The sequence below is a fragment of the Sphaerulina musiva genome, assembly GCF_000320565.1.
Source record: "Sphaerulina musiva SO2202 unplaced genomic scaffold SEPMUscaffold_9, whole genome shotgun sequence".
In the NCBI taxonomy this organism is placed as follows: Eukaryota; Fungi; Ascomycota; class Dothideomycetes; order Mycosphaerellales; family Mycosphaerellaceae; genus Sphaerulina; species Sphaerulina musiva.
In genome coordinates, this window is record NW_016017391.1 from 141,332 (window position 1) to 168,959 (window position 27,628).

The following is a 27,628-nucleotide window of genomic DNA, read 5'->3' on the forward strand; positions in this document are numbered from 1 at the left end:
CTACTACTACTACTACTACTACTACTACTACTACTACTACTACTACTACTCTCTCTCTCTCTCTCTCTCTCTCTCTCTCTCTCTCTCTCTCTCTCTCTCTCTCTCTCTCTCTCTCTCTCTCTCTCTCTCTCTTTCTTATCATTCCTCTACCAAGTCTACTACTCTACCCTTCCTCTTCGCCCTACCCTCTACCCCTTCCTCTACCCCTTCACCCTCCCCTACTTTATCCCCCTACTCTTCATCCTTTATTATACCCTTCACCCTTCACCCCTACCTCGTTCTCTCTCGATATACTTTCCCCTCCCTGCCCTCACTACCCTACCCTGCCCTCCCTACCCTGCCTTATCTTATCTTGTATTCAGACATTTCCTAACAATCACTGCGTTTACGAAAGCTAACTGTCTAACTAGTTAGTAGATGGATAGGTATGTACCTTAGGTATCTATATATATATATATATATATATATATAGGTAGAGAAGTAAGGTCGCTCGCAAAGCACAGCACAGCAACAAGCAAACCTGCGTTCATTAGGGGTACTCATGTTGTAAAGAGCACAAGTACGGGTACGGGTACGGTAGTTTAGATATTCATGCGTACTAACCGACGATAATAAGACGAAAAGTTCCCTTTTCTTTTCTTTTCGATCCTTTGAAAATTCAATCCATAATTCACTCATCAGAGAAAAAAGAAGAACATATTCATAATATGCATGGCTATTTACGTTGGCATCTTGACAATTTTTCTTTTGTTTTCTTTTACAAATAATGTCGAATATCCCTCATAAAACACGCACACACCAATGACGCGGCACCAAATGCAATACTCATCCAGTAAGGCCATCGGTACGCCAACGCAAACGCCTCTTGAAGATTTTCGATAATGATATCGTATGCGACGTCCTTGCGGGCGACCAAGGGGCTTTCGGCAATAAAAGTGCGCAAATCGGCGTATTGTGCTTGGGCGCCGAGGGTGAGGAGGCGGTAGAGAGTGGGGTAGTCAGATGTGATTCCTGCAACGGCAACGTTGAAGCCCGCGGGAAGGACGTATTCGGATTCGAGCTTGTGGAAGAAGACGTTGTAATAGGCGGTGAAGCCGATGGCTCCGCCAATGTAACGGATGGAGAGGGTGACGGCAGTCACGGATCCGATGTATTCGACAGGGCTCACGACCTGTGCGATGATGGAGATGGGAATGATGACTGCTCCAACGCCGATGGCGGAGATGCTCAAGATGCCGTAGACGGTGGGACTGAGGTTGTCGGTCCGAGCAATTGACATGGCGCCTGTGAAGGCTGTCATGAGGGCACACCAGAAGATCATGAGAATGGTAGTGCGTCCCTTGCAGAGGCCGAACATGAGCAGACTGAGGAAAGCACCCACGATGATACCAAAACCAATCGGGAGAGTCCTGATGCCAATCTGGAGAGGGTCGTTGCCGTACATGTTGTACACCTGGGTGGGCCAGAAGAGCAACAGCACGAAGAAGTTACCGCCGCTGAAGAACGTAATCAGCAGTGCGCAGATCATAGTGCGCTTGTCCTTGGAAAAGACCGCGGCTGGGACCATAGGAAATGGCGCAAACATGGATTCCCAAATGAAGAATGCAGCAATGATGACAAGGCCGAGAATCAAGGGCACGAGAACGTGCACCGAGCCCCAAGAATACTGAGAAGATGATGATTAGTGTGAGCTCCGGACCAGGGCATTTCCCAGACTCAAACTCACCTGTCGTGCACCCCATTGCATACCCATCATGAAGAGTGTAACACCAAAGGTACTCAGGACACCACCAACGTAGTCAATTTCGCGGAGAATCTCCCGGGCTGGACGGGGAGGAGTAAGTGGAATCGGGTCCTTGTAGAAGCAGACAACCAGAATCAGACCCAAGAAATTCCATACTCCTACCAGAATACCAACGTATCTCCAGTTGCCGGCAGCCTGTGTGATGAGTTGTGCCCATAGTGGAGACGGGCAGAAGGGCAGAATGGTGAAGACGACCAGTCCCACGTACATGCCACGCTTGGCAGAGGGAACCATTTCGGAAGTACCAGCAAGCGCGATCAGCTCGTTGAAGCCCGCTCCAAGACCGCTGAGGACCATGCCACCGATAGCTACGTTCATCGAGTGGGCGGTAGAGACCACGATGGGCCCAATGAGGAGGCATACCTGTCCGAATGCGGCCACCCAGCGACGACCAAAGAGGTCGGACAGAGCACCAACGAACGGACACAGGGCAGAGTTGGGAATCAGGTATCCAATGACCATCCACAGGTATCTGCCGCCTGCGCCACCAATATCGGCATAGATGTCCGGAAGCACGGCTCCGTACAGATAGAGAGGAATTTGAGAGCCCACCCAGAGAAAGGACATGGCCGTCAATGACAGGAGAAGCTGCGGACAAAACTGGTAGCCACATGTCAGTCCGTCTTCTGCACACGTGCGACTTCACATTTGCAAGCGTACATGGTGGTAAATGTTCGGATTCGCCTCCTCGTCAATCTGCGTCTGTGACTTTTGGAGGTGGTTCTTGTCGTAGCCAGTATGCGCTCCGATGCGCTCGATATCCTCAATCACGTCGTGCGAGCCATTGCTACTCGCGGCCGTGCGGGCACCGTCCGCCGCCTGCTTCTCGGAGGTCGTGGTGAGCGCCATGGTCGCTCGCGGGTGGGTGTTGCGGAGGAGAGGCAACAGACAACTGAGATTCTCGCGCAGCGGGCGTCAAATCGGCATCAAGTAGGGCGATGGGAGGATCTGGCCATCATATAGCAAACACCGGTACCCTTCCCAAATCCAGATTGTGCCTCGGCGTCGTGTCCCCAGAATGGTGGTCGATCGTGTCGCTGGAGACCCCACATGTCCCAAAGCTTAAATCCGGCCTTGTCCTGGTCGAGCGAGGTCTCGGCCTGTGCATTTGCAGCTCACGTGGTCTGGGACAAATCAGCGCAGCCATCGTCGAGATCATTCCCTGATCTGGCTTCGCTGCCGCCGACGAGAGTTCGCTGAACCAGCAGCGATTCGAGCCCGCGACCTAGGGCCCCTCACGGTCTGGGCAGGCTATCGTGGTTCATTGGTTGCCGCTGCTTGGTCTGCATGAGCATATCGATCGTGATTGGAGCTTTCGTACGAGGGATGGCTGAATGCGTCATGCCCCGTTGCGCAGTACAGTATGTAAGTAATGACTGTGTGAGACCGTATTGAAGGGAGTTCGCTGTCGCATGGCCAAACGTCCCAGCGGTGACTGACATACATTGAAACCTCAGCAAGATCAACCCCCGATGAGACAGCTGTGCGTCAATCTCCATTTGTTAGGTAGGTTTCCGGCATCTGCACCATCTGATTTGCCGGTGGGACCTGACCAAAAACAAAGAGAAGTGTAGACGCGGCCATGGTGCGCGCTCTGATCGTTCCAAGAGAGCTCAAAGTGAGCTTCTAGGAACCGCATCTCGTTCCCAGTACAAATGTCCGCGGTGGTTGTAAACAGCTCGGTTCCGGAGTTTGACAAGTATTGCTGACTCGTACATACACAGCGGCGTTCACTGGTGGAGAATGTGTCACGTGAACGAACATCGCACATCAGCGTCCCGTTGCAGTGGGAGAAAAAGGAAACACTGCACCCACACATGCAGCCAAGGGCACATATACGTGTACCAAGCCATGTGCCCTCTCGTGGCGAATCCCTTTGGCCAATGTGCGACTTACTCCGCTTCTGCTCGGCGTGAAAGCACTCGCACTGCATGCAACGGGCGGGATCTGGGAGCTCGTCCAGAGCTCGGAGGTGGTCCCAGAGAATGGTACTTCCCGGTAGAAGACCCAATGACAGACAGACCTTGCGACAGGAGGTGACTGCGACACGACACTGGCCGATAGTAGTGCAGTACTCACGCCTGGAGTCCCGCTTTGATATCCCTCCACAGGACCAGCCACCGAGGATGGTGGATATCTACACAAGTTGCATCGTGATTGAGCGGTGTTGTTGAATTCGCAACAAGCTCGAGCTCGACCCCTCTCGGCGCATTAGCCCAGCAGCAGCTGAGTTCGGACATGCGCATCTCCAATCTGTTGTCCGGGCATGTTATGAACATTGCTGTGGCTTTGGGGAAGCTCGAGCGGGAATGTGTTCGGCGCGCGCAATGTGTCTCGATAAGTCACTCCAATCTCCAATGATAGGATGAGGCGCACCGATTCTGTACGGAATCTATACCGGGTGTCAGATTACATTGCTGATGGCAGGCTGAACTCGCGTTCGCACCGGACCGGTCTAAATATCTGGGCGCGTTAGTGAGTACACAAGAGTATCACCAGCCACTTGGCGATGTACAGATTCACGTCACTTGAAACCAAGTGCTGTGGGAAAAGCTTGGTCTAGGACATTAGCATCGTACCCGTCGATACCGCTCAACGCTGATTGCGGCTCTGGCATGTCTTTCGTTTGGCTCCTCGGCCACGGCCAAGTCTAGCTTCTGTCTGTGCAGACTCGGGCGTCTTGGTGAGTTCGGACTTTGGCGGACTTGACATCCTGTACTGTGCTATGCGGTACCACTCTTGTGCACTGGTCGTCTGTGGTTGAGGGTTGTCAGCAGTTTTAGTTGCATGGGTTTAGAAGTTCAGGATTGGTGCGTGCAGCTCCTCCAATGGACTGTCCGGCGCGAGACTCCTCTGTCTGGGAAGATGAAGGGGCTGATCTGGATTATTTCTAGTGATGAGAAAATAAGAAAATGGAAAGAGTGCGATGCGCGCGCCGGCGGTTGACGTGAGAGGAGTCTTGGCATTTCGTCAGCTAGCAAATTCGTGTTTGTTTCGTGTTGGTCGCAAGGTCCTGGCCATGGCACATGTACAGCCCCAGCAGCCTCAGGCAGCTACCATGTAGCTATACGAAGCGTATACCGTGAAGGTGCTGTCGGGCTCGCGAAGCCATCCATGTCTGCTTCGCAAAAGTCAGGCATCTCACGATTGAGCAAAGACCATTTGCGCTCGCAGCAGCGTACGTCACTCTTCCCTTGCACTGTTCACCTTCGCTACGGTCTGCAGCATTCGGCCTTTGTACAGTATGCGGACCATTATCAACTCAAAGGAGCTTCTCCACTTCACGCTCAGCCTCGTCTAACATTGCTGTCTTGTCCAGATCACTGGCGCACAAAGTACCAATCCCGCAGGCACAATGCATGATCCAATGTCGAGGCTCTTCCGGGGATAGTCGTGTATTGTCACACGGCGTAGGTCGCTTTCCTTTCGTGCTGCAGAACCTCCATCACAGCTCCATCACTTGCAGAATCCAATCCCTTCCTGTCTGTCTTCCGCATGTCTGTACAACCATTTGACACCTCTTCCGCCTCCAACCTCGCCAGCGGAACACCGCCATCTTATGCAAATGCAACACGTCGTACAATGTCAGCTCAAAGACATTCGTCGAAGTGGAGGGCTCTCTTGGCTGTCAATGGGACGATTTTGACCCCGATGGCCTGGACAGGTGCATCCTCTCCCGAGATTTTGTGCACGTATGTATGCATTGATTCGGGTGTAGGCTGTATGTCGAGAAGGAGGATGCATGTCATTGCCTTGCACCGCAGGAAGAGGGTCTGGCACTCGGGCTGTTGTATGAAAACAACGCGCGACACGGGAGTGGACTAGCGGAAATACCCGTTGCCGTTCGGCAGCTCCCGACTGCAGCTGCTTCTCCGACCTACCTACATGTACTTATGCACTGTTTTATCACTTAGGGCATAGAATGCTTTATTAATCTTCAGTATATTCAGTACTAGTCTCGCTATCCTTTCTCCGCGTAGAGTCAGCGACTCTTATTCTTCTCAGAAGAGAGAGAAAAACCTGGGGGGGGGGGAGAGAGATTTGTCTCTAGCCAAGATGCTCGTGTCAAAATGCTCCTGTCCTGCAAAGGAGTCCAATTTCAGCGTGTAGAGCGCACCTCGATTGTACCAGTTGGGTGGAGTCGTTATCAGACTAGTGAAGAAGGCTGCTGCTCAGTCCTTTGTAACGCAAGCTGGGAAGCGATGCCTTTTGGGTAGCTCTTAGCAGAGACTAGTGATCAATCAAGCATCCCTCTCCCCCGCCCCTTGACGATGAGGCATACCAACCATCGCAGCACTTCATTTGGCTGGTGGCTGGCGGTGGGGGGTTTAATGAGGCCATGGTCGAAAGCTTCATCGACCAGACAGCGGCGCCAGTGTGATGAGACCCTCGGGGCAGGAGCACGCACTGGCGGGATCTCGCTCGCTTGTATTGGTTTATGCTTCGAGATTGGTGATAACGCAGCCATGCGCAGGTTTGTCTGTACGACAACTTGCAAACTCTCCTTGCGACCTCGCAGAAACCACCCAAAAGGAACTTCGTGGCAGCGACCACCATGAGCACAGAAGCTCTGCCTCCATCCCGCGTCAAGTTCAGCCGAGAAACTCTCCGCTGACCAGCGTCTCCCATGGCCTGCCTGTGTCCCATACTGTTTGCATCAACCTTCGTGCATGCCCGAAATTTCCCATGCCCCATCCCTCGACCGCTTCCATCCTGCTCATGAATGACGCACGTTGATCCTCATGCTGTGCTTCACATCCCGCAGTGAACATGGGAAACAGAAGACAAGACTCTGCCGAGCTGCCCGGGCGGATCTTCTGCGTTACCACATTGAGAACGTTCTGAACACAGCCTTGTACTTCGGCATCGGATGAAGGCAGAGCCAGAACTCGACGAGCCAGGTGGATTCTGCCAGCCCAGTGAAATGCTTCGTTAGTGGCGTAGATTTCTGAGTAATCGTTGTCGTCCTGTTGTGCTTCATCGAGCGAACGAAGATGATACGGGCTGGTGTGCGTGCAACCACGAAACACGATCCGAGCACTAGCGACCAGCCGCTGCTTCAGTTCTTCGGCAGCGTGCCTGACATCGGCAGGTGGTCTCCAAGCCGCGTTGATTTGATTCGTGGCTGTATCAATTCGCTGGTTGTCACAATTGGCTGCAAGCTCCGCGATCTGGGCGAGCAGCGCTATACATCGACCAGAGAATCCAAAGAAGCAGTCAATCTGGTATATCTCCTCGTTGTCTCGGTTGACGAGCCACTGTCCACTGCCGTCTTCCATATATGCACCGAAGAGGGGCTGCTCATTCCTGTTGGACAGACTTCCAAAAACGTCAAGATATGCAAACCAACGGGAGAGAAAGAATATTGCTTTGTAACGATCGCCATTAGCTTTCTGCGCCAAGTAATGGAGGCCCCCTTTCGCTATGATCAGGCGACGAGCCATCTGCAGATGGTGTTGCCACGGGATGCGAATGGAAAAGGTATTGGGAGTGACGATCTCGAGACTTGCCAGCATAATGGCGGCAGCGAGCGGAGCCAGTTCGGATATATCAGTAACGTCCGATATGCTGGGGGAGGACGGCTCGTCCAAAGCTTGCCGCAGCGCAGGGAGAACGTCTGACATCCAGCCAGCGATGCGATTTGCAGGCTCGTCATGGCCGAGGAGCCTGGCTCTGTGAGATGCAGAGAAGGCCAAGAGGAGATGCAACAGCTGTGTATTACGCACAGCCATGACAGGGAGGACATCTCGAAAGGGATTTTCGGGACAATCATGGGGAACCATCGCGCGGCCCGTGTGGTGGATGAAATGGTGAAAATATAGCAAGTTCATCTGGTTGCCGAGTAGCTCTGCAGGCAAGGGCTCCCACGCCCGAAGAATCTTGACGGGTACAGGCTGGGCATAGTACCCGCCAGGCTCGAAGGCAATCCGCGTGGCATCAGCCTCGTCACTCGATGTGCTGACCTCTGAAGCGGCCAGACTGGGACGACGTACATCCGTCGACCGAGGGAGCAAGACATGATAGTCATCGTTGAGTGGTATATCGAGATCCGGGAAGCCATGATCGTACCCATATAAGTGGTGGCAGTGGCTTTCCTGACGGACCAGCTTGAGTGGGTTGACCTGGTCTGTAGGTTCGGAAAGCAGGGACTTTACAGACAATCTACGATAGTAGGCCTGCTCTTGGAAGTGCGGACCTACCGATTGCGGTGGATGAGGGGAGTCGCAATTGATGCCGGTGCTGGGAGTGGCAGGGGTGTTGATGACACTGGTAATGCTGTGAGCAGCGGGGTGCGAGACAGGCGACCGTTCACTTCCATCTTGGTCCCGTTCCATCGACGAATCGCTCAGTCGCACACGCTTGACTTGGTGCTGAGGAGACCAATGAAACTCATCGCCTGCGGAAGCAGAAGTCGGGATGGATGGCTCGGTGAGCGTGGGAGACGGGCGTAGAGTGCCACTGGACGGCGCAAGCGGCTGTGGGGGATATGAGAAGGGGGAGCTGTACTGCAGTTGGGGATCGATCGTGGAGCTTTCGCGGTGAGTCGGAGCAGGATGTCTGCTGAAGGGTCGACTGGGAGCTGTCGAGATATGCTGGGCAGAAAAGATGTGTTCGTTGCCGCCGCCGCCGCCGACCCCACCACTGCCACCGCCGTTGCTCTGCGCAGTCACAAAGGTGATCTGACCTCCCTCGTTCGATGTGCCGTCCTTTCCTGCCTTCGATCTGCCGCCCCAGTTCTACCGTCAGAGCACAACCGTCAGTCCATGTCTCCAGACCACAGCGATTGCCAGCCCTCATACCAATTTCACAGAGTAGTCGCACACCTCGCCGGTCTTTTGGCAAGCACCGCATCGCGGGTGGTGTTCGTCGCACTGCTATGCATTAGCACTCTCCTGGGACTTGGCATGGCCTCGAATGACCTTGATCTTCCGCCTGCACACGTCAGCGACCGCATCCGGGAACCGTGTAGAGTGTGTCTCGTCATGACGAACTTCTTACAGCCCCAACAGCCAGCCCTACTGCGACGATGAGGCTTAGCGGAGTCTCCTTCGGCCGATGAGACCTTCTTTGCGCGAGGCATGGTCACTGTTGATCGTGCGGTGTGAGTTCATCGTTGGGGGCGGGCGGTGGATGGGGCTCATTCGGCGCGGACGGGTCGATTCTCTCTCTCGGCGCGTGGGAGTGAACAGCAGCAGGCAGTTCGCGTCGACGGCGGTACAGCGCTGGTGGGAGTATGAGGTAGTAGTGGAGGCAGGATGTGGAGGAGAAAGACGGCAGAGGTGGAGGGAGGGAGCGTGCCCAAGATTATTATTCCAGCCTGACGTTGCGCGGAGCTGTGAGCTGTGGGTCGGATGTCGTACGGGCCGCGGCCAGCTACATAATCAGCTATCTTCAGGTTCGTCAGGGCCAGTCAGGCCAGACTCGGGTCGTCGAAGCAGTGGCATCCCCGCGTGTTCACCAACTTCATCTGCTGTCCTGGACTCCTGGTCCCATCCCATGTTGTGATAACTCAGAATGGGGTCTGCCCTAAGCCAATTTTAGGGTCTGCCCTTAGCCCTGCCGTCGGTTCTGTGTGAATAGTGAATCCTCCACCACTTGCTCTCATACAGTAGGAGGTACCCTTATCCGATACGAACCACCCCAGTATCGCCATCGGCCTCGGCAATGTCATACCCGATCTGGACTCTGGAGTGCCGAAGGCGATGGTCACGTGATATCACGATGTCATCGCTCATCTTTTCTCAGCGCCGAGTCTTCACAGCCAACACCACACCACCGCCCCGACCCATCGAAACGCCGAAACGACGAGACGACGAGACGACGAGACGACGAGACGACGAGACGACGAGACGACGAGACGACGAGACGACGAGACGACGAGACGACGTGACTAAGAAACGACGAGAGAATGGCTCCGAAAAGGACGGCGTCAGCCATCCTACTGCACTCCCTCGGCCTCGTATCATTCGCCTACTCGTTCAGGCATCTGGTTAGCAATCCCAATCCCGTGAACGATTCATATGGATGGCATTTCCAGTTCTTGACCATCCTGGGACTTGCTCTCGCAACAGCCACTTTTGTCGTGGGCCTCCTCGCAGACTTGACCGTGTCGCACACACTGTTCTCGATCAAAAATGCTCTGAGCATGGCGAGCGCTCCTATGGAGTGCCTCATCAGCCTTTTATACTGGGGCCTCCGAGCGGTATGTATCGGGAAAGAGATCCGCCTGGAACCGTAATACCCTGCAAACCGCAACTGCGAGCTGTTGAGTGCTCGCCTCGGTAGCTCAGGCCACTGACTTTGTCCTGCGCAGATCGACCCGAAACTCGTCTTACCTGACTGGGCGCCCCCGCTGGCATTCGAAGCAGATCTGTCGTTTCACGCCGTACCCGCCATTGCCCTCGCACTCGACCTGCTCTTCTTTTCCCCGCCCTGGACGATAACCTTTCTCCCCGCCCTCGGGCTCAGCGGAGTTATAGCTTTTGGCTATTGGTTCTGGATTGAAAGATGCTATCAGTTCAATGCCTTCTACCCCTACCCGGTGAGTGCCAATGCAAGGAAATGCGGTTTGAGATATGTGCTCATCATATGCGCCCCAGATCTTCGACCTTCTGTCCACCTCCCAGCGAATCGGCCTCTTCGCCGGCTCCGCACTCATGATGGCGCTCTCGACGGTCGCACTGACATGGCTGTACTCTGTGGTCAATGGGAAAGACGTAAAAGATGTAGTTGCAGAGGGTGTGACGAGGCCGAAGCGCGGGAATGCGAAGGGAGAATAAGCAGTCAATGAATGTGGCGGGTGTGTCAGTACGACATGACCGAGCAAACGATTCTTGTGCTGGGATTTCGCGCTGACCGAGGGATAAAATGCGACAGTCGCCGACGAACGAAGCGGCATCAGATGCAGGATCGGGCCAGAGCATGTGCCTCGAGTGACTTCTCATGGTTTCCAACTAATGGGTAAGTAATGGGGCACGTCGAAAGTCATGTCGAGTCAGCGATCTGAACAAAATCGAATCGCCGCTCACGAGCACAATGACGATGCACGATACCGAACAAGGACACAGCCTGCTCCATTGGGCCACTCCATCTGGCTTTTTTAACATTCTCGACTTCGTCGTTCACAAGATGCGTCCAGATGGTCGTGCTACAAGAACCATTTCTCATTGTGGCATACGCAAGATGTCGGGGTTCTGAGGACTTTGTGAAACTCCTCAGAGGTACGGTACTCATGGTCGTGAAGAACTTCCAGGGCCTGCACAATCGCCCATACTCAGCGTGGACGGCGTTGAACGCTGGCTGAATGGCTGCTCATCAGTTGGAGCCTCCAGCCGTACGCACTGCCTCAGCAAGATCAAGAACTGGTTTCCGTGGCCTAACTACACGCCAGCAACGCTCAGGCTGATCTTTGAACCCATACGCAATGGCGAGCTTGAAATTGAGCATTTCGCCCATCAGCTCGGTGCACCGCAAGTGTTTAGACGGCCGGCTGTGGTTAGTGTAGATGCCGGCCGGCGACCTTCAAGGTCGCAGTGGCGTTCACCTATGTCTGGCATAGGTCCTCGACACTGCCTTCGCAAGCAAGCTACGCCATACGCATTTGACCTCACGTCAAGCTTGTCACAGACTTGCAGCTTGAATCCAACTGAGATGGTACTGCAGTCGGTGACCCAGGGTCAGTGTGCTGGCGCGCTGTGTTCTTGTTCTGGCCACATGCTTGTCTTCGAGAAGGCAGTCTGATTGAGAACGTTGCGGCCCAATATCTGCATGGCACTCTCATCGTCCGGCCTAGGAACACGTGTTTCAGGTAGGTGTTGCACGAACTGGCCTACCTGCAGGAACGCAAAGCCACTCACCACCACCTTGATCGGATCAGCGAGGCGATTGCTTCAAGAGGAGGGCAGGCTCAACGACGTGGACTTGTTTCATTGTGCAGACTGGACAGACTCTAACAAATCCAAACGTCGTATGCGATCATGGACGTGGGTACAATATCCATCAACGGATCATTCGAGCAGCTTTACACAACTGGCCAACCGCTGCTCCAGTTGATCTTGTTCCAGCCAAAGCGTTTGTCTCCATCCGCATATCCAATCGAGGTATCCACATAGTGATAGACAAGGACCCAGCCATTCTTCGGATCGTTGTAAACAGATTGCCCTCCGGGACCATACACCCTGTCGTGCGACTCGAGCACGATCGTACCACCACCAGAGGTACAGCTTGCCCCCGACTTGTCGACCTGGATGATGTCAGTCTTTCCCCTTGTGAAATGCAATGTTATGATGTGACTTACGAAGCCACCGGTCGCTGACGATGAACGACACACTTTGATCTTGTATTCCTTGCCAGCCGCAGGTCGAGTCTTGTCGTAGCCACAGCAGGATCCCCACGAGAAGAACAGATAATAGTAGTTCCCATACTTGACCATATACGCTCCCTCCTCTGGCGACCCATCGGTAGGGGTGTAGGCAATATTGACCGAAGTCGACCCCGAAGCGACGCCTGTTGGAGGACTCTTCATTTGCACCTGATAGATGTCATGCCAAAAGCTGCCGAAGTTCAAACGGTACGTCGACCCGTCTTTGAACAAATTCGCATCAATTGCATTGTACGGTTTTCCCGCTACGGAGGAAACACCCGCACTGCCCCGATCATTGAAGCTCCCACAGCTCATATCCGGCGAAGTCGCAAGTCCAATCCCACTGACCTGGCTCCCAAACGACGACACGCTATAATAGACATAATACGTGCCATCCACGAGACTCACATCCGGAGCCCACAGATCCGTTCCCGCGTTGCTTCCTTTTTGCACTTTGGCAGCCGTGTTCAACATGGTACAGGCAAAAGTCCAAGGTCCGGAAATGTCGGGGGCCGTGTGGATTTGGATCAGACCTCCTGTGGCGAATTTGAAATATTTTCCATCGCTGCTGCGTCGGATGATGGACGGGTCGTGTGAGTTGGTGCAGGTGCCTGTGCAGGCTTCTGGGTTGGCGTAGCCTGCTGCTAAGGGGGATAGAGCGGAGAAGAGGGTGAGGAGGGAGAAAGGTTTGGACCACATCTTGTTGGAGAGAAGAGGAAGTCAAGAATGAGGGAGGGAGGGTGTGTCGGGATACGACTCTCAAGAGAATACGAGCCGAGACGGGATGGGATGGAATGGGATGGAATGGGGGAGGTGGTGATGGGACCCATTATACAAGTACAAGAAATGGTAATCTACCTACTACTGCTACAGTACTCCCGTTCTACCAATCTACGCGACTAATCCATCTCGGCGAAAGAACAAGCGAAACGACATATGAAAGGGTACCACTAAAGACAAGCCATGTGCGTACATGCGTGCGTGCGTGCGTGTGCGTCGCGTGGCGTGGCGGCGCACGTATCAATAGTTCACTTCGGTTCACAAGTGATTAGTAGGGAAAAAAACAACCTGGGACGACGTATGTATGTCCGTCCATGGGATAGGATAGGAGGTCAGGTACATGTACCTGGTACAAACTGGACTGATGGAAACACAAGCGTCATCCACATAAAGTTGTCACTGGACCCTCACCTGCCTAATATGGGTCTGTAGCCCGTTTCAAGCTGATTGACGTTAGAGGGTATTCTTCTCGCTTGGCTCGGTTTTGAGAGGATGCCAAGTATTGTAGTTGATATATCACTGGTGGAATATCGACGACGACTATTTGAAAAGAAGAAGAAGAAGAAGATGGTGAGATATTATGTACTTTTAGATGTATTTTTTCCGAAAGCTTGTTCGTTTATGAGATCTAATCAATCAAATCACACTTGAAGAAGAGAAAGAGAAATCGGTCAGCTGAACTTGTTACTGTACCTTAGTTGGTGAGGTCCGCTGGCTGGCTGGCTGGCTGGTTATCTAGCGGCGCGGGATGGAAAAAAAAAACGGGGTCGTATGTACTACGTTGTACCGTTACAGTACAAGCGGCCAGCGGCAGCGAAGGACCTGTAGTGATTGAGGGAGAATCTCGGGCGGTATATTGTGGTATAGCTTGCCGTTATCCGGTGTACCCTATCGATCGGCCCTATCCGAACGGCTGGCTGGCCGGCCGGCCGGTCCGGATTGTTCGATTGATTGATAGAGGTACCTGTATGTTTGTTGGAAATTATTCCGTCTATCCGTCGTGGCCCTCTCTCTCCCTCTCTCTCTCTACCTATACCCCCTACCTCCTACTACAAGCAGCAGTGATGTGCGTGTAAGCAGTACTTAGGGCTGACAATGCATACGGGGGCTCGAAGCGAAGAGGGCTCGTTACCTGACGCGCTCCGATTCGCGTAATTTCCAGATTTTTTCGTGGAATGATTGGTGGTATATCTCAAACGAAACATATTCTCTTTGTTTTGAGTTTCCTTTCTAAAGAAGATCGGTTAGTAGGTTTTATCTGATACTCGGGTACCAGGTCCTACGTCAGCTCCTCAGTACGAGAAAGCACTCTCCGACCGCTAAATGTTTGTGGTATAGTATACTAGGCATACGAGTTACCCTGAACGAGAATAGGTTGCTAGAGCTTAGGGCGTATGCGGCCTTGTTGACTATGTCGAAGAATATCATACAGTAGGACATATAGAGAAACTTATACGGAATGGAGCTAGGTAGGTTGTATCATTGTATGTTCGGAGAGCAGGATTTCGGATCCGTTTTGGATTAACGACAACAACCACAGTACCACAGTACACTGTACCACTACCAGAGATGCGGCATTATATCCGAAACTAGATATCGATCGAGTCCTCGGATTGTCTAAAACCTGCCACCCGGGACCGTGTCAGGTGTTCTAGACCACTTACGGGCTGTCCGATGCCAAGGATACAGTACCATCTGCTGCTCTGCCACTAGGAGAGGTGTAGGATGCTTCTTTCTCAATCGAGCAGGTGAAGGTCGAGCGGGCGGAGGAGGCGGATGCGTGACGAGCTGGAAGGGCTTGGCGAGTTGCAGTAGAATGGAACGTGGAAGTGCTGGGCGTATACCGGAGAATCAGGTACATCTCGGTCAGGTAGAGGAATCCCGTCGGGCCGTGAATAAATGTTCCGGCCTCAGGGCCTCAGGCTCAGCGGAGCAAGGAGGAATTATTTGCGTCCAGTCGTCCACTACACCACACCTCCCTCTCCCTCTCTCACTTTCACTCTCACTCCCACTTCCACTCTCCGCACATCTTCTTCCACAATTTCCCATTTCCGCCACGACCAGCCCGCATCCTAACACCTCGCCACGAGAGGGATGATGCCTTGCAGCATACGGGACCTGTGATGGCGATGGCGATGGCGGAGAGACGGGACCACTCACCACTCACCACGGACTGATGACTGAGGCCAGCAATGATGAAGCGCCTTCACGGTGAGTCCCGCGTGCGTGGGTGGTGTTGATGTGACAGGGAACGCTGCATACACGTACCTAGGTAGGTAGTTGGAGCTTGAGGACCTGGTCACACCTTGCAGGCAGAGACGGTAGCAATATCCGAGGCATTGACGACTACCACCACCTCGATCTCCTATCCTCCTGTCCCGCCCCACCCTGACAGTAACGTGTCACGCACAACACACAACATACAACATGGCAGAGTACGACTACATCATATGCGGCGGTGGCACTTCTGGCTGTGTGGTTGCAGCCAGGTTGGCGGAGGAGCCTCATGTGCGAGTGCTGTTGATTGAGGCCGGGGAGCACAACAAGGACCTCGAGAACACTCGCATGGTAGGTGGATGTGCTCAACTAATCGGCACCGCACAAGATTGGAACTTCAAGACCGTGCCGCAGAAGCATGCGAACGACAGAGAGATCGAGCTTCAACGAGGCAAGTTTCTCGGAGGCTCCAGCGGCGTCAACGGCACCCTCTGTATCCGTGGCTGCAAGCAAGACTTTGATGATTGGGACCTGCCGGGCTGGTCTGGCGAGGAAGTCTTCGAGGCCATGAGGAGGACGGAGACATTTCATGACAAGGACTGGTTCGAGGCTGCGGGCGGAGCACACGGTCGTCAAGGCCCTCTGCATACGGAGCCTCATGACCTTGCGCCCATATCGAAGCTCGTCCTGCAATCTATGCAGTCGAAAGGTTTGCAACTCGATCACGACATGTTCTCGACCGGCGATACGGCCCATGGTTGTGGACATGTGCCTCGAACGCACTACCGGGGACTACGGACCACTGGTGCAGATTTCATTACGAACGAGAACCACCGTGATACCATTGATATCGTCGTCAACGCGACTGTTGATAAGGTCAACTTGACTGACACCTCACATGGCTGGCGAGCGACGAGTGTGGATGTTGTGCTCGCTGACGGGCAGCGGAAGACTTTCGTTGCCCATCGAGAGATCATCGTGTCTGGTGGCTCCTACTGCACTCCTGCAATTCTGATGCGATCCGGTATAGGACCACGCCAAGAGCTCGAGAAGAACGGAATATGCTGCAAAGTGCCCTCTCCCGGGGTGGGCCGCAACCTGCAGGACCACTTGATCGTCTTCACCTTCTACGAGGTGTCCGAGCCTGGTCTGACCACTGACGAAAAGATCTGGCACGGCAATGCTTTGGCCAAGAGTTACGCGAGTTGGAAAGAAGACAAGTCCGGATTCCTTTCGACATTCCCGTTTGGCGCATTCGCCTATGCTCGCCTCGATGATCGGCTCCATGACGCGGATCTCTGGCAGCGAGCTCGTGCTGACACTGCTCCTAGCCGCGATCCCATGGGGCTCACCACTAAACAGCCGCACGTGGAGTACTTTAATACAGAATGTTACGCGGGCCCTCGGTTCTATGATCAACGACCCGTGAACGGCGAGCATGCGTTTGCCATGATCACCGAGCTGTTCTCGCCACGGTCACGAGGTACAGTGACGCTGAATTCAAAAGACCCACTCGACAATCCAGTCATCGATTGCAATTACCTCGCGGACCCTCTCGATGTATTGGTACTTGCGGAAGGCGCTCGTCTGGGCAACGAGATCATCATGAATGGCGAGAGTACGAAGAGTGTCGTGAAAGGATCATGGCCAGGTGAGTGGTGTCTGTGTTGCGCTGGCGGCTCACATATGTCGACGCGCGTGCCTAGAGTCGTCGTAATGCCAATGACCGGTGTCTCTGACGCTTTCATAGCTGATCTTACCCACCATACTTACAATAGTCGTGAGGACTGGGTTCCACATGTGAGGCAGCATGCCACAACTTGTTATCACCCAGCGGGCACCGCAAGAATGGGTAAGGCAGGCGATGAGTTTGCAGTACTCAACGAGAAACTGCAGGTTCGTGGAGTGCAAGGTCTACGTGTAGCTGACTGCAGCGTGATGCCAAATCTGCATGGCGGGCATACACAAATGGTCGCATACGCCATTGGCGAGCGGGCGGCTGATTTCATCAAGCACGACGGGGATGAAGTGAACGACTGCGTGTGTCGTATAGACAGTGTCCAGGATGTCAAATGCTGATCTGTAGGCGGCCCAGCCGGCATTCAGTCAGCTTGACCGGAGCACACTCGAGAACATCTTGACAAGCTTCACGGGCACAGTGGTATATGTAGAGGTTGACGGGTGTTTCGGGCCTCTCGGCAATGGGACAAAGCTGGAGCATCTGCTAATGGACTTTGACGGAATGGCAGTGAACTGTCGGGCCCTTCAGAGGTGTGGGCAGCCGAATGAAGTGAAGGCAGCAGAGTTGATACTCTCTGAGCTGATATCTGCATAGGAATGATTTCATTGCCATCCTTATCGTAAACGTTTCTACATACTAGTTCGACACCTTCGCCTTGCCATCCTGGCCGACAACACCTCTGCACATCAACTCGGCTGTGGATGGTGGGTAGATATCCGGGAAAGCCACATCTTTGCAGCCCGGGATGGTCTGATCGATGGGTGGTAGAAGTTCGCCAAATGTCCATGGAGCCCTCTTGTCTTCGGCGCTGCGGCGCATCACGCCCTCGGGGAGGCCTCTGCAACGCATTTCCGCGGCGGAAGGTGGATAGACGTCGGGAAAGCTGACGCCCTTGCAGCCTGGGATGTTTTCATCGATCGGAGGAAGAGCAATGGCGCGGCGGTCGACTTCGTTGATGCCTCTGCAACGCATCTCCGCAATTGTGGGTGGGATGGTGGGAGGAAATGTCGCGCCCTTGCATCCCGGGATGGATTCATCGATTGGTGGGAGCCCTTCTGGCGGCATGAATGTTCTCCGTGGCTGGATCAGAGGAAGAGCAATGTCGCGGCGGTCGACTTCGTTGATGCCTCTGCACCGCATCTCCGCAATTGTGGGTGGGATGGTGGGAGGAAACGTCGCGCCCTTGCATCCCGGGATGGACTCATCGAATGGTGGGAGCCCATCTGGCGGCATGAATGTTCTCCGTGGCTGGTGGAAGATATATGTCAGCACCCCTGTCTATCCCCGTTCGTGGCTCTGAGATCGGAAAAAGAATGTACGAACCACAAGGTCCGCGGTTGGTAAGGCATTGCTGTTAGCTACGCACAAGGCCAAGAGGGCCGCGGAGGAGGATGAAAATCTCATTTTTCTTTGTTGTTTTTGGTTGGTCTGGTCTGTAGTTGATGAGTGGGTGAGTGAATGGGTGGTAAGTCAAGACTCTTTGACTGAAAGTGACGATCTCTCCCTTCTTCCCCCTTCATTTATATATATATATATCACATGGTGTCGCCATGTATGATTGATCTCCATCATGATCATCATCATCAAACATTGCACCACCACGTTTCTTCTTGTCTCTCACGTGGCGCGCTGGATGTTCTAGTCTGGTTCTACGAGGTAGCGCCAAAGCTGAATCCATCCATCGGTCTTACTGTCTTACACCACTCGAACTGCGAAGGCAGCGAATCAGTTTTCCTTGACCTAGCTTCGCACATCGATTTTACACGACTCGGACTGCGAACCCCCATTGTTTGCCGTTTTTCAATTCCCCTAGCTACAGTAAGGTAGCTCCAGTATGTACACTACTCTCCCAACTTCCTTAGAAAGAAAACAAGAAAAAGCCGAATAGACAGAGAGAGAAAGTTCTTTCATCATGTCCCCTACGAGCCACGTGCCCGCCACGCTTTCCTGAACCACGCTTTTTCTAGGAAGAATATCGGATTTGTATCGGACCGAAAAGTAAACGACGATGAGAATGGATAAAAACAAAAAAAAAAAAAGTGGCGACACGCTTTCTTCACGGAATCCACGGATAGAGGCTGGCTGGCTAGGCCGGAGCTTGGCGATGATGGGATGATGGGATGATGGAACGATACCTACCTACCGGACACTTTTTTGAAGAAGACTTGAAGTTCGTATTCCCGGGGAGGGAGGGAAGGAGGCAAGGGAAGGGAAAAGGACGGGGTTTAACGGAGGAAGGAGATTTTATTTTGGCGGTTTCGCGGGATGTACGGGAACTGGTTAAAATGGTGCTAGTAGTGGTAGTCGTAGTAGCAAGGTAGTACTCAACCAAGGAGAGAGAAGGGGGGATAAGAGGAAGGAAGAAAACGGCTATCGTAGTACGCATCAGCTATATAGATTGCTCATACATATTTTCCACCGATTTCTGGTCTGCCAGCGCGAGAAGAAGATCAAGTTCTGTAGAAGTGAATTTTGTGAATATTACAGTGTGCAAGTCGGGCAGTGCACGACTTGACTCCCTATTCTTATCTTCCTCGTCAATGCAGCTGGATCTGCCTTGCCAAAGATGCTTGTTTGGAGGCGTCAGACTTGGACAAACATGAAATGGCTGCACGACATGAGCGCCCAACCAGCCTTTTGGACACAGAAGATGATGACCCGTTAAATTGGTCTCGGGTACGCCATGCGAAAGTGGCATTTAGAAGCCCTTCTTCAACTTCCCTCCGGTACTCGAGCACGTGAACGACATGTGGCAGCACGAACGTGACCTCCATCCGTCCCAGCTCCACGAGCCGTACTTCACGCATCGCTCATATGAAGCTTTTTTCCCCAGCGAGTAAGGCGAGGAACAGGCAACATGATGATGCTAGCTGGTGTGGTATGACAATCATCCATCCCATCGCCGATGTTGTACCGCTGTGGAGAATAGTTGGTCATTCGCGGTAATACAGCTAGTTGATGCTCCGAGGGCGAAGAAAGCCATGTGGCACTCCTCTTGATTGATTGGTGTTCCTTCCCACGACGATCGGAGAGGGCTCGAAATCTCGTGGGATGTGAGCAGAGCTTCCCCTCTGGAGCGATATGCTGGGCGAAGCATGTACATTATGCTGGCGGCGTTTTTTCGTGTTCGTGGGAAGGCCGTTCCCCATCGTCCTGTCCTCTCCTGTCCTCTCCTGTCCTGTCCTGTCCTGTCCTCTCCTATCCTTCTACCACAATCACCCTCCAATCAAAAATCTCACTTCCCCTTAAATCCAGTCAAACTCTTAACCTCACCCTCCAAACCCTTCAACTCCTCCAGCTTCTCCTGCTTAATTTCGATACTCTCCAATTTCAGCCACGTCCAATACAGCACCTGGAAAGTAGCCATAGCAATCAGAAAATTCCGCGCCACAGGACGTCCCATTCCGCCTTGCTTATATACCTCGCGATGAGGGTTGCGCTTCTCGGTGGTGGGGAGTGCTTGCGTTTGGTCTGGAGCTTGGTATGGTGCTGGTTGCTGCTGTGCCCGGAGCGGCAGACTTTGCGAGGAGAAGAGGCGAGATGATGGCCGTGGAGCGGGCCATGACCAGAGGGTGCGCTGGAGGGATGGGCGGAACATGGCTATTGATGGATGCGGTGGGTTGGTGAGTCTGGTTGCTACGTGTCGACGGTGTCGTGTCGTGTAGAAGAGATGTAGCTCTACCTATCCATGCACTTACGAGAGGTTCGCGACGCCGATATCGGCGAAGACTTTCACGAAAACACAACAACACTTTCTCCAAGATACAGGTATCAAGGGGTACCGTTCTATACCGCAGACCACCTCCACCTCGAGGATACATCTTGCTCGTACGATGCCTGTCTGGTCAGCGATTTCTGCAAAAGAGTAGCTCCAAGGATGCTGATCATGGTCTGGAAGACTGATTTGACGCTATTGATGACCGTTCTACCTCATCGGCACCAACATCAGCGACAAGACGAATGTGTATTCGGTCAAATGAGTGGCTCGGTCTCAGCCCTGCTCGATAAAGCTAGGTACTCAACAATCTCAATACCGCACGAGAAGACATGAATGAGCGACTTGAGCGGCCAAAGCGACTCTCCCATGCCCGGCTGTGTTTTCATATCTGACTTGTTGCCTCACAGAAGATCCTCACCATGTCGTACCAATCCATGACCTCCTCCAAAGGCCCACATCGACGAGTTCCATTCACTCAATCCCCCTTCTCCCCTGCCATTGCCACCTCTGGCTACTTTCCCGTATTCAGCAGTTTGAGTAAAGGGGTGGCCGAGCGCTGGTGTCCTTTCGATAGAGCGAAGACAGTCCGTTTGGCGCCGTGTACCTCACATATCCACCCTTGTTGCTGCGACGGCATCTGTTGTAGATCCTGTTGCAGACGCTGCGCTGGCCGGTGAAACGCGACGACGAGCATCGATCGCTGTTGCAAATGAGGAATACGGCTGAGCGGTAAGTATAGATGTAACATCGAGCGCGGGTGCTACTGTAGGCAGGAGGTAGCGTGACTGATGTTGGTACCGTGCCGGAGCAAAGCCGTCCCGTCTCGTAGGAAGACGGGACACGGTTGGCGCATATGACGGGGCCAGCGACCGAGTCGATGTCAAGTGGCACGGTGCTGTTGTCAGGGTCGCCGTCGTCGAGATCAAGCGAAGCACCAAGTTCTTCGATGACTGCCTCGCGCTTTTCCGTCTTTTCCAGCATTTCCATGAAGCACACAGCGCCGCCATCGCCAGTCTCGGTTCCTCGGGCAACAATGGTATCGCAATGCACGATCTTGGACTCGACATCGCCATAGATGGCAGCCCCGTAGGTAGCCAGGAAAAGGCTGGAGAGGAGGAGTACCTTAGCTGGTAGGGAAGGTGCCATTCTGAACGAGTCTGTTGAATTCTTGCGATGATTGAAGGTCGGCTTCGATGGTAGAGTCCTCGCACGAGAGTAGAACTTCTACCTCTTCCGGCGTCTTGTTCAAGATGTGAGCGATCTGGTCCAGTGTGAGAAGCACTTGACCAATGCCGGGAATTGTGAGTAGCACGGCGGGCTGACCGGGCTGGGACTCGGCTTCGTGGTTGGAGGTGACGGTTGACGATTGAGGTTCCTCTTCTTGAGTGCGATGAGAGTCTCGTGGCTGTTCGCTGGCCATCGACGTGAGGATGCTCTGCTCGAGCAGGAAAGTGCGGATGTTGTTGGGTGGCTTTATAGATGTGTGGGCGAAGTTTCGAAAGTAGGGAGCTGAGCAATCACGGGACCAGTGCGTCGTAAGAAGTCCAGTTTTTCGTCGGTGGTCATACCATAACAAAGAAACGAGGGCGGGTGAGTGAAACGTGGAATCAGAGATCTGTCACTGTCGCAGTGGCATTGAGCTACCTTTGACCGGTGAGTGAGAAATCAATCGTAGCTTTAGCTACCACGCGGGCTGAGATCAGACACTGGCCTATGAGTACGGTCACTCGGGCGCAGAAGGTGTTTTTTGATGACGGCGAGATGGTAGAAGGTCGCCTCGGACTGGTCACCGCACTATCGCATGGTTCTTTGACGAATATACAAATACGAGCCTTGTGTGTTCCTGTACCTTACTGTATTCAGTAATGTACATGTACTCAGTTCAGCCGTAGCAGCAACGAGTCTGTCGCAGGGTCTGTGACGTACACCTAACTCCTAAGGTAGGTACTCACCTGGCTTCACCTCTGCCAATATGCCCCGGTTGGCTCAAGGTAGTGAACAGGTAGGTATCAGCGTAGACATAGGTATTTGCAACCGTCCAGGTCTTGTGCACTACAACCTGGCAAGTAAGCAGCGATGAGCGTATTATTGGTCTACTGCCGTTGCACAGAGGTAGAGCAATGGACGCACCACATACAACAAGTAGATAGACTCAACACTAAGGTAGGTAACCAGCCTCGACATTACCCATGGCTCATATTTGAAGGCAACTAGCCGTGTTTCTCCGGTATTCCCTAGTTCTAATTCCAGAAGACTCGATTCTCCCTCCGCAATCGATCAAGAAGAAGAAGAAGAAAAAGAAGAAGAGCACGATCTATAAAAGTCCCCGATTACCTACCTTACCTACTTTACATCCATCCATCCATCCATCCATCCATCCCTATCTAGGCATAGAGTCAAACACAAAAGACATACATGCCATATACTAAAAGTAAGTAACGCAGACCACATGCACATGTACTCCCCAATTATGTCCGCATCTTAACGCAAAAGTGAGAAATTCAGCTCTTGAGAAACATGCCTACCTTGACTATTGCATCCTTCGAGTCCGAGCTACAAGACGTGCTTGGAATTCTCAGTCGGCTGATATGAATAAGCTCGCCTGTGAGCTCAGCTCAGCGATAGTCTCATTGTTAAACAGACGGAGTCGCCGAAAGCAATCGGTCGATACCTTAGAGCAGTAAGGTAGGCACCTTGAAGTTGTGTCGAACGTAGAGTTATCACCAAGCAGGATATCTCGTTCGCTAAGGAGGTAGGTACTTTTGCGAGGCGCGTCTCTTGTCTCAAAGTGGATATGGCGGAATCGATATCTTCTGTCGAGTGTCGAGGAAAGCACCAAGTTACCAGTGCGCGCATCTACCTTTCTTAAGATGGTGCGTAACCAATACATGTACATACGTACTGCGTAAGGATACCGCGGTATTTGATCTGGAGATCGGACGACTGTGAGGCCTACCTAGGTATGCAAGCACTCTCGCCGCAGAGTGCGCTTCACAACTTAGGTGATGTGAGGAGGCTGGAAGTTGAGACGACGAAGAAGCCGGACGCGACTACGTGATAGGGATTTGACACAGCTCGGGATCGTGAGTGTCGACTTCCTCTATCAACACGCAACCATCAGTTTGGGGCCTCAAGGTCCTCTATTGCCTCCTGCCACCATGACGGCGAGTTCTGGGGCCTGTGCTGGCTTGACCATAAGTTCTGCTTTACGAAAGCCTTCGTAGTCACAGGTAGTCCACTCCGCCGCAGGCGTTCTAGAATGTTACCCTGATGCGAATAGCAGACATCAGCGTCTCGGCTATCATCTGCCCATTCGAAGGGTCGGCAATCAGCCGACTAGCTCGACGCAAAGTGTTCCGGACAGCGAGCTGAACGCATCACTTCTTTTTGCCGAAACCAAGAAATTTCTTCATCCGCTCTTCCACATTCCCCCTGTCTGCCCCAGCGGCCTCTTTCTTCTCGGGCTTATTCATCGCAGCTTTGTGATCTTCCTGACCTTGTGCCTGTTGAGTCGCTAATTCCACCTTGAGCTCGGTTGCTTTGCTCCGATATTCTTCCTTGAGACTCGGGCCCTGCCGGGCCTGGGTCGAAGCCTCAGGAGACCACACAAGCGTAACAAGCACTTTGCCACGGAAGCCAAAATCACGAACCAGCTTCTTTTGGCTGTTCCTCGGCAGACTGATCATCAGGTTCTTGTCGCCATAAAACTTCAGATCGAAAGGCTCTGGCGCCTGAGCGAGCGTGTTCTGAACAACCGCGTACAGGTCTGCAGCAGTTTCGGTATGCTGGACAGGTGTTTCGATGATGCTCTGGTCGGGGTACTTGACACGAACAGTGACCGTCTGGATTCGAGAGAGCTCTGCTTGCTTTGCTGCTTCTTGCTCTTCGAGTTCCTTGTCGGATGCGAGTTTCTTGTTCTGGCCAAACTTCTGCAGCGATGCTTGCAATGCCCTCGCCTGATCGATGCTAGGCTCAAAGTGCGAAGGGTCATGTGGCACAAGAGCAGCAGCCGGGGTTGTGGAGGTGGAAGGATGGAACACGGCGATGCCATTTACGATATTTGATGCAGCTGGAGGAGGAACGACTCCTTTCTGAGGAGGCTGAGCAGAATGGTCTGAGGGCTGGGGATCTGTGTATGAGGAGGATGCTATCACGTCATTTTCGACGGCCTATCAAGTACATCAAGTCAGTACGTTCTCTGAATGTGTGTAATCGATCCAATGAGGCTGTCCTTCCTGCACATGTTTTGCTTACCTCTGCTGTAGGGCCATCTTCCATTGGCACATCGCGTGGTTCAACTGGATCTTGGCCAGCATCACCTCCAAGCGGCACGTCGGGCGTCCCGGTCGTGGTATCAGGAATGCTCGTGGTGCCGTTGACAGGAGTCGCGTGAGCACCATCACCACTCCCTGTTGTGCTATGAACGCTCTCGGCATCGCTGAAATACTGACCAATTTCCTGCATGGCTTCCTCGAGTGGCTTCCCGCTGGGCTTGTACGTCAGTCGCATCATGGTACTGCCACTGACGCCAATTTGTGCCAGAGTTTTCTGCAGGTCTGTGAAGCTCTCCAATGTTCGCCCCATGACATTCAGACATGGCTGTTCGTACTCCAATCTTCCTGCGCCGGAGCCCACATTCGATGGGGTGGCACGCTGTGTGATGTTAAGCTTCTGTGATTGCACTCCTCCCGCGACAGCATCCTCAAACTTGCGCAACACCAGCCACAGACTCGTAGTGCTAGGAAACTTGTCTTGCAGACGCCGCCCTCCTTCACTTTCCGGTAGCTGTAGCGCCACATTGACCACACTGGCTGATCGACTCCCTTGCACCAGTTGCAGCCGTGCACCCGACGCAAGGCCTGATAGCCTGAAGGGTTGTGATAGATCCAGCGTCTTCTTTCCGTCGTTCACCTTCAGCAAGTACGACTCGGGATTCAGCTTCTTCTTCCTGCATGCCTCTTCCAACACTTCTCGGAGGTAGGTCCCAGGCGTCACCTTGATCAAAGTCTTTTGGAAGGTCGAGTCAACCACGTACACGCTGCTAGCCATGTCGTTCGCCCTCTTTTTCTCTCTCGTTCTCGCTGTCTCTCTATCTCTCTCCTCAAGGCTGCAGTGGGTCCAGCAGAAATCCGTCTCTCTATCGCTCTCTTCAAATCCAAAGCTGCAGTGGGTCCAGCACAAACAACGCGGACGCGTTAGCGGTTGTGATTCTTCTCGCGTAGCCGGCTTCTGATCCTGACAATGGACTCGTAGAGGTAGTGGGTCAACTTGCGGCCGATGGACCAGACGACTGGCGCGTAGTAGATGTAGCTCAAGGCGACGACGATAAGGCGTTCGGGTTTAGTCAGATGGAGGGTAGCTAGGGGGAAGTCCGAGGGCATGCTCCCGAGTCTGCGTATCGGTGTCGAGATCGTTCCTCGAAGTGGTTTGTAGCGAGTTGGTCTGGCCGTGGAGGGGAAGATGGGAAAGATAGACCTCTGAGAGAATGGCTGTGTCAGCAGTTCGATGTGTTTCCACCCGCATCACGTAGACAAACTGCGGGAAGCCCCACCACCTACCTTACCCCATACTACCAGGTACTTCATGTCAGTGACAACAACCACATACCATTGAGAGGGCCTGTCAAAACACACTAGCAGACACGATGATCGTCGACATCTCCTCGCCGCAGCACTTCTCGTCCGTCCTCTCGTCGTCGCGCGTCGTCGTCACCGACTTCTGGGCAACATGGTGTGGCCCATGCAAGATCATCGCCCCAGCCTTTGAGGCTCTGGCAAGCCAATTGAGCAGACCGGGCAGCATCACCTTCACCAAGGTCGACACCGACGCCCAAAAAGACATTGCCCGCACCTACAACATCTCCGCCATGCCTACATTTCTCATCTTCAAAGCTGGTCGTGAAGTCAAGCGCATCAAGGGCGCCGATCCCAAGGGTCTCAACGACGCGATCAAGCAGATCGCCCTGGAGGCACAGCAGAGTGATGCCGGAGCGGGAGCAGGGAGTGCAGAGGCAGGCCCCAGCAATACCACGGGAGGAGTGTGGTGTGGTCTAGCGGGGCCAAAGGCGTACAGAGAAGTCACAGAAGAGGTCGACATCAAAGGATTGGACTTTCTGAACGTGGATGGCGAGTCGGGGGATCGGAGATCTGTCTTCGAGTCTTCGCCGCCCAGCTCACTGGGGAAGGGCAAAGCATCAGAAAGCAGCAAAAAGGACTGGATTGAGTCGGACACGGACGAGCAGCTCATGCTCTACATTCCCTTCCAGTCGACCCTCAAACTTCACAGCCTACAAATCACGTCATTACCCGGTGAGGAGACGACACGGCCACGAACACTCAACCTCTATTCAAATCGGAGCCATGTAAGCGCACCAGTCGCCGCAAGGCATATTCTCGTCTGAAGTCATCTACTGACGTACAGGCTTAGGTTCTAGGGTTTGACGAGGCAGAAGACACGCCCGCCACTCAAAGTGTGGAAATCAAGGACAGTGATTGGGACGAGCAGACACACACGGCCAAGGTGGAGCTGCGCTTTGTCAAGTTTCAAAACATTAGCTCCATCACCATTTTCGTGGCAGATGGGCAGGGCGATGAGGAGAAGACGAGGATTGACCGAGTGCGATTGTTCGGGGAGAGTGGTGAGAGGAGAGCGATGGGCAAGCTGGAGAAGGTGGGAGATGAGCAATGAGAGCAAGTGAAAGATTCCGTGCCGTTGAGTGGAAAAAAGTCCTCTCCACGACACACCGGGAATCCAGTGCCAGCGTAGCGATATATGCTGTGCACAGACCAGGGTCACTCGGGCTAGCCGTACCCCGTGCCTCGGACGCTCACAACCTTATCGATAAGGGTCAGCGCCTGTAGTAGGTAGCGATAGAGCATCGCGGCCTTTGCCCCTTTTCGCCAGACCTTGTCACTTGAACTCTCTTCTCCCGGTTTCTCTGTTATAAGGTGAGTTATGTGTACCGTAGTATAGTCCCTTCGACAGCCGACTGTCAGACAGTAGACT

General features: G+C 53.3%; 13 protein-coding genes across 13 annotated transcripts; 5 read left to right on the forward strand and 8 right to left on the reverse strand.

Annotated features, from left to right (window-relative positions):
- Positions 1 to 564: 564 nt before the first annotated feature.
- SEPMUDRAFT_150920 (MFS general substrate transporter) lies at positions 565 to 2,709 on the reverse strand. Its single transcript, XM_016906473.1, has 3 exons — positions 2,465 to 2,709; positions 1,727 to 2,404; positions 565 to 1,666 (listed from the first exon to the last, which is right to left on the reverse strand). Exons 1-3 carry the CDS (start codon positions 2,651 to 2,653, stop codon positions 758 to 760), a joined length of 1,776 nt encoding a protein of 591 aa, XP_016757891.1. The 5' UTR covers positions 2,654 to 2,709; the 3' UTR covers positions 565 to 757.
- Positions 2,710 to 4,015: 1,306 nt separating this feature from the next.
- On the reverse strand, positions 4,016 to 4,888 carry SEPMUDRAFT_135219 (uncharacterized protein; the record flags this gene model as incomplete). The annotated part of the gene is made up of 2 exons (XM_016902695.1): positions 4,333 to 4,888; positions 4,016 to 4,196 (listed from the first exon to the last, which is right to left on the reverse strand). Exons 1-2 carry the CDS (start codon positions 4,419 to 4,421, stop codon positions 4,016 to 4,018), a joined length of 270 nt encoding a protein of 89 aa, XP_016757892.1. The 5' UTR covers positions 4,422 to 4,888.
- Positions 4,889 to 5,729: 841 nt separating this feature from the next.
- On the reverse strand, positions 5,730 to 9,059 carry SEPMUDRAFT_150921 (uncharacterized protein). Its single transcript, XM_016906474.1, has 4 exons — positions 8,797 to 9,059; positions 8,725 to 8,737; positions 8,605 to 8,676; positions 5,730 to 8,541 (listed from the first exon to the last, which is right to left on the reverse strand). The coding sequence occupies exons 1-4, from the start codon at positions 8,883 to 8,885 to the stop codon at positions 6,397 to 6,399; spliced, it is 2,319 nt and encodes a 772-aa protein (XP_016757893.1). The 5' UTR covers positions 8,886 to 9,059; the 3' UTR covers positions 5,730 to 6,396.
- A 522-nt stretch (positions 9,060 to 9,581) lies between these two features.
- Positions 9,582 to 12,987, forward strand: SEPMUDRAFT_70631 (uncharacterized protein). Its single transcript, XM_016909910.1, has 3 exons — positions 9,582 to 10,007; positions 10,119 to 10,346; positions 10,405 to 12,987. The coding sequence occupies exons 1-3, from the start codon at positions 9,714 to 9,716 to the stop codon at positions 10,582 to 10,584; spliced, it is 702 nt and encodes a 233-aa protein (XP_016757894.1). The 5' UTR covers positions 9,582 to 9,713; the 3' UTR covers positions 10,585 to 12,987.
- SEPMUDRAFT_127558 (glycoside hydrolase family 43 protein) lies at positions 9,582 to 12,987 on the reverse strand. The gene is made up of 3 exons (XM_016902158.1): positions 10,405 to 12,987; positions 10,119 to 10,346; positions 9,582 to 10,007 (listed from the first exon to the last, which is right to left on the reverse strand). The coding sequence occupies exon 1, from the start codon at positions 12,864 to 12,866 to the stop codon at positions 11,826 to 11,828; it is 1,041 nt and encodes a 346-aa protein (XP_016757895.1). The 5' UTR covers positions 12,867 to 12,987; the 3' UTR covers positions 9,582 to 10,007; positions 10,119 to 10,346; positions 10,405 to 11,825.
- SEPMUDRAFT_119518 (uncharacterized protein) lies at positions 10,841 to 11,545 on the forward strand (the record flags this gene model as incomplete). Its single annotated transcript, XM_016901515.1, has 2 exons — positions 10,841 to 10,973; positions 11,058 to 11,545. 2 exons carry the CDS (start codon positions 10,841 to 10,843, stop codon positions 11,543 to 11,545), a joined length of 621 nt encoding a protein of 206 aa, XP_016757896.1.
- Positions 12,988 to 14,752: 1,765 nt separating the features above from the next.
- Positions 14,753 to 15,373, forward strand: SEPMUDRAFT_150922 (uncharacterized protein). Its single transcript, XM_016906475.1, has one exon. It carries the CDS (start codon positions 14,764 to 14,766, stop codon positions 15,043 to 15,045), a length of 282 nt encoding a protein of 93 aa, XP_016757897.1. The 5' UTR covers positions 14,753 to 14,763; the 3' UTR covers positions 15,046 to 15,373.
- On the forward strand, positions 15,372 to 17,460 carry SEPMUDRAFT_70633 (alcohol oxidase; the record flags this gene model as incomplete). The annotated part of the gene is made up of 2 exons (XM_016909911.1): positions 15,372 to 16,815; positions 16,915 to 17,460. 2 exons carry the CDS (start codon positions 15,375 to 15,377, stop codon positions 17,241 to 17,243), a joined length of 1,770 nt encoding a protein of 589 aa, XP_016757898.1. The 3' UTR covers positions 17,244 to 17,460.
- Positions 17,461 to 17,541: 81 nt separating this feature from the next.
- SEPMUDRAFT_135224 (uncharacterized protein) lies at positions 17,542 to 18,138 on the reverse strand (the record flags this gene model as incomplete). Its single annotated transcript, XM_016902696.1, has 1 exon — positions 17,542 to 18,138. One exon carries the CDS (start codon positions 18,136 to 18,138, stop codon positions 17,542 to 17,544), a length of 597 nt encoding a protein of 198 aa, XP_016757899.1.
- Positions 18,139 to 19,401: 1,263 nt separating this feature from the next.
- SEPMUDRAFT_150923 (uncharacterized protein) lies at positions 19,402 to 20,547 on the reverse strand. Its single transcript, XM_016906476.1, has one exon. The coding sequence runs from the start codon at positions 20,501 to 20,503 to the stop codon at positions 20,141 to 20,143; it is 363 nt and encodes a 120-aa protein (XP_016757900.1). The 5' UTR covers positions 20,504 to 20,547; the 3' UTR covers positions 19,402 to 20,140.
- Positions 20,548 to 21,602: 1,055 nt separating this feature from the next.
- Positions 21,603 to 22,106, reverse strand: SEPMUDRAFT_150924 (uncharacterized protein). The gene has a single exon (XM_016906477.1). It carries the CDS (start codon positions 22,041 to 22,043, stop codon positions 21,747 to 21,749), a length of 297 nt encoding a protein of 98 aa, XP_016757901.1. The 5' UTR covers positions 22,044 to 22,106; the 3' UTR covers positions 21,603 to 21,746.
- Positions 22,107 to 22,974: 868 nt separating this feature from the next.
- SEPMUDRAFT_150925 (uncharacterized protein) lies at positions 22,975 to 26,050 on the reverse strand. Its single transcript, XM_016906478.1, has 2 exons — positions 24,878 to 26,050; positions 22,975 to 24,792 (listed from the first exon to the last, which is right to left on the reverse strand). Exons 1-2 carry the CDS (start codon positions 25,670 to 25,672, stop codon positions 24,001 to 24,003), a joined length of 1,587 nt encoding a protein of 528 aa, XP_016757902.1. The 5' UTR covers positions 25,673 to 26,050; the 3' UTR covers positions 22,975 to 24,000.
- Positions 26,051 to 26,231: 181 nt separating this feature from the next.
- On the forward strand, positions 26,232 to 27,569 carry SEPMUDRAFT_150926 (thioredoxin). Its single transcript, XM_016906479.1, has 2 exons — positions 26,232 to 26,984; positions 27,050 to 27,569. Exons 1-2 carry the CDS (start codon positions 26,268 to 26,270, stop codon positions 27,308 to 27,310), a joined length of 978 nt encoding a protein of 325 aa, XP_016757903.1. The 5' UTR covers positions 26,232 to 26,267; the 3' UTR covers positions 27,311 to 27,569.
- The last annotated feature ends 59 nt before the right edge of the window (positions 27,570 to 27,628 follow it).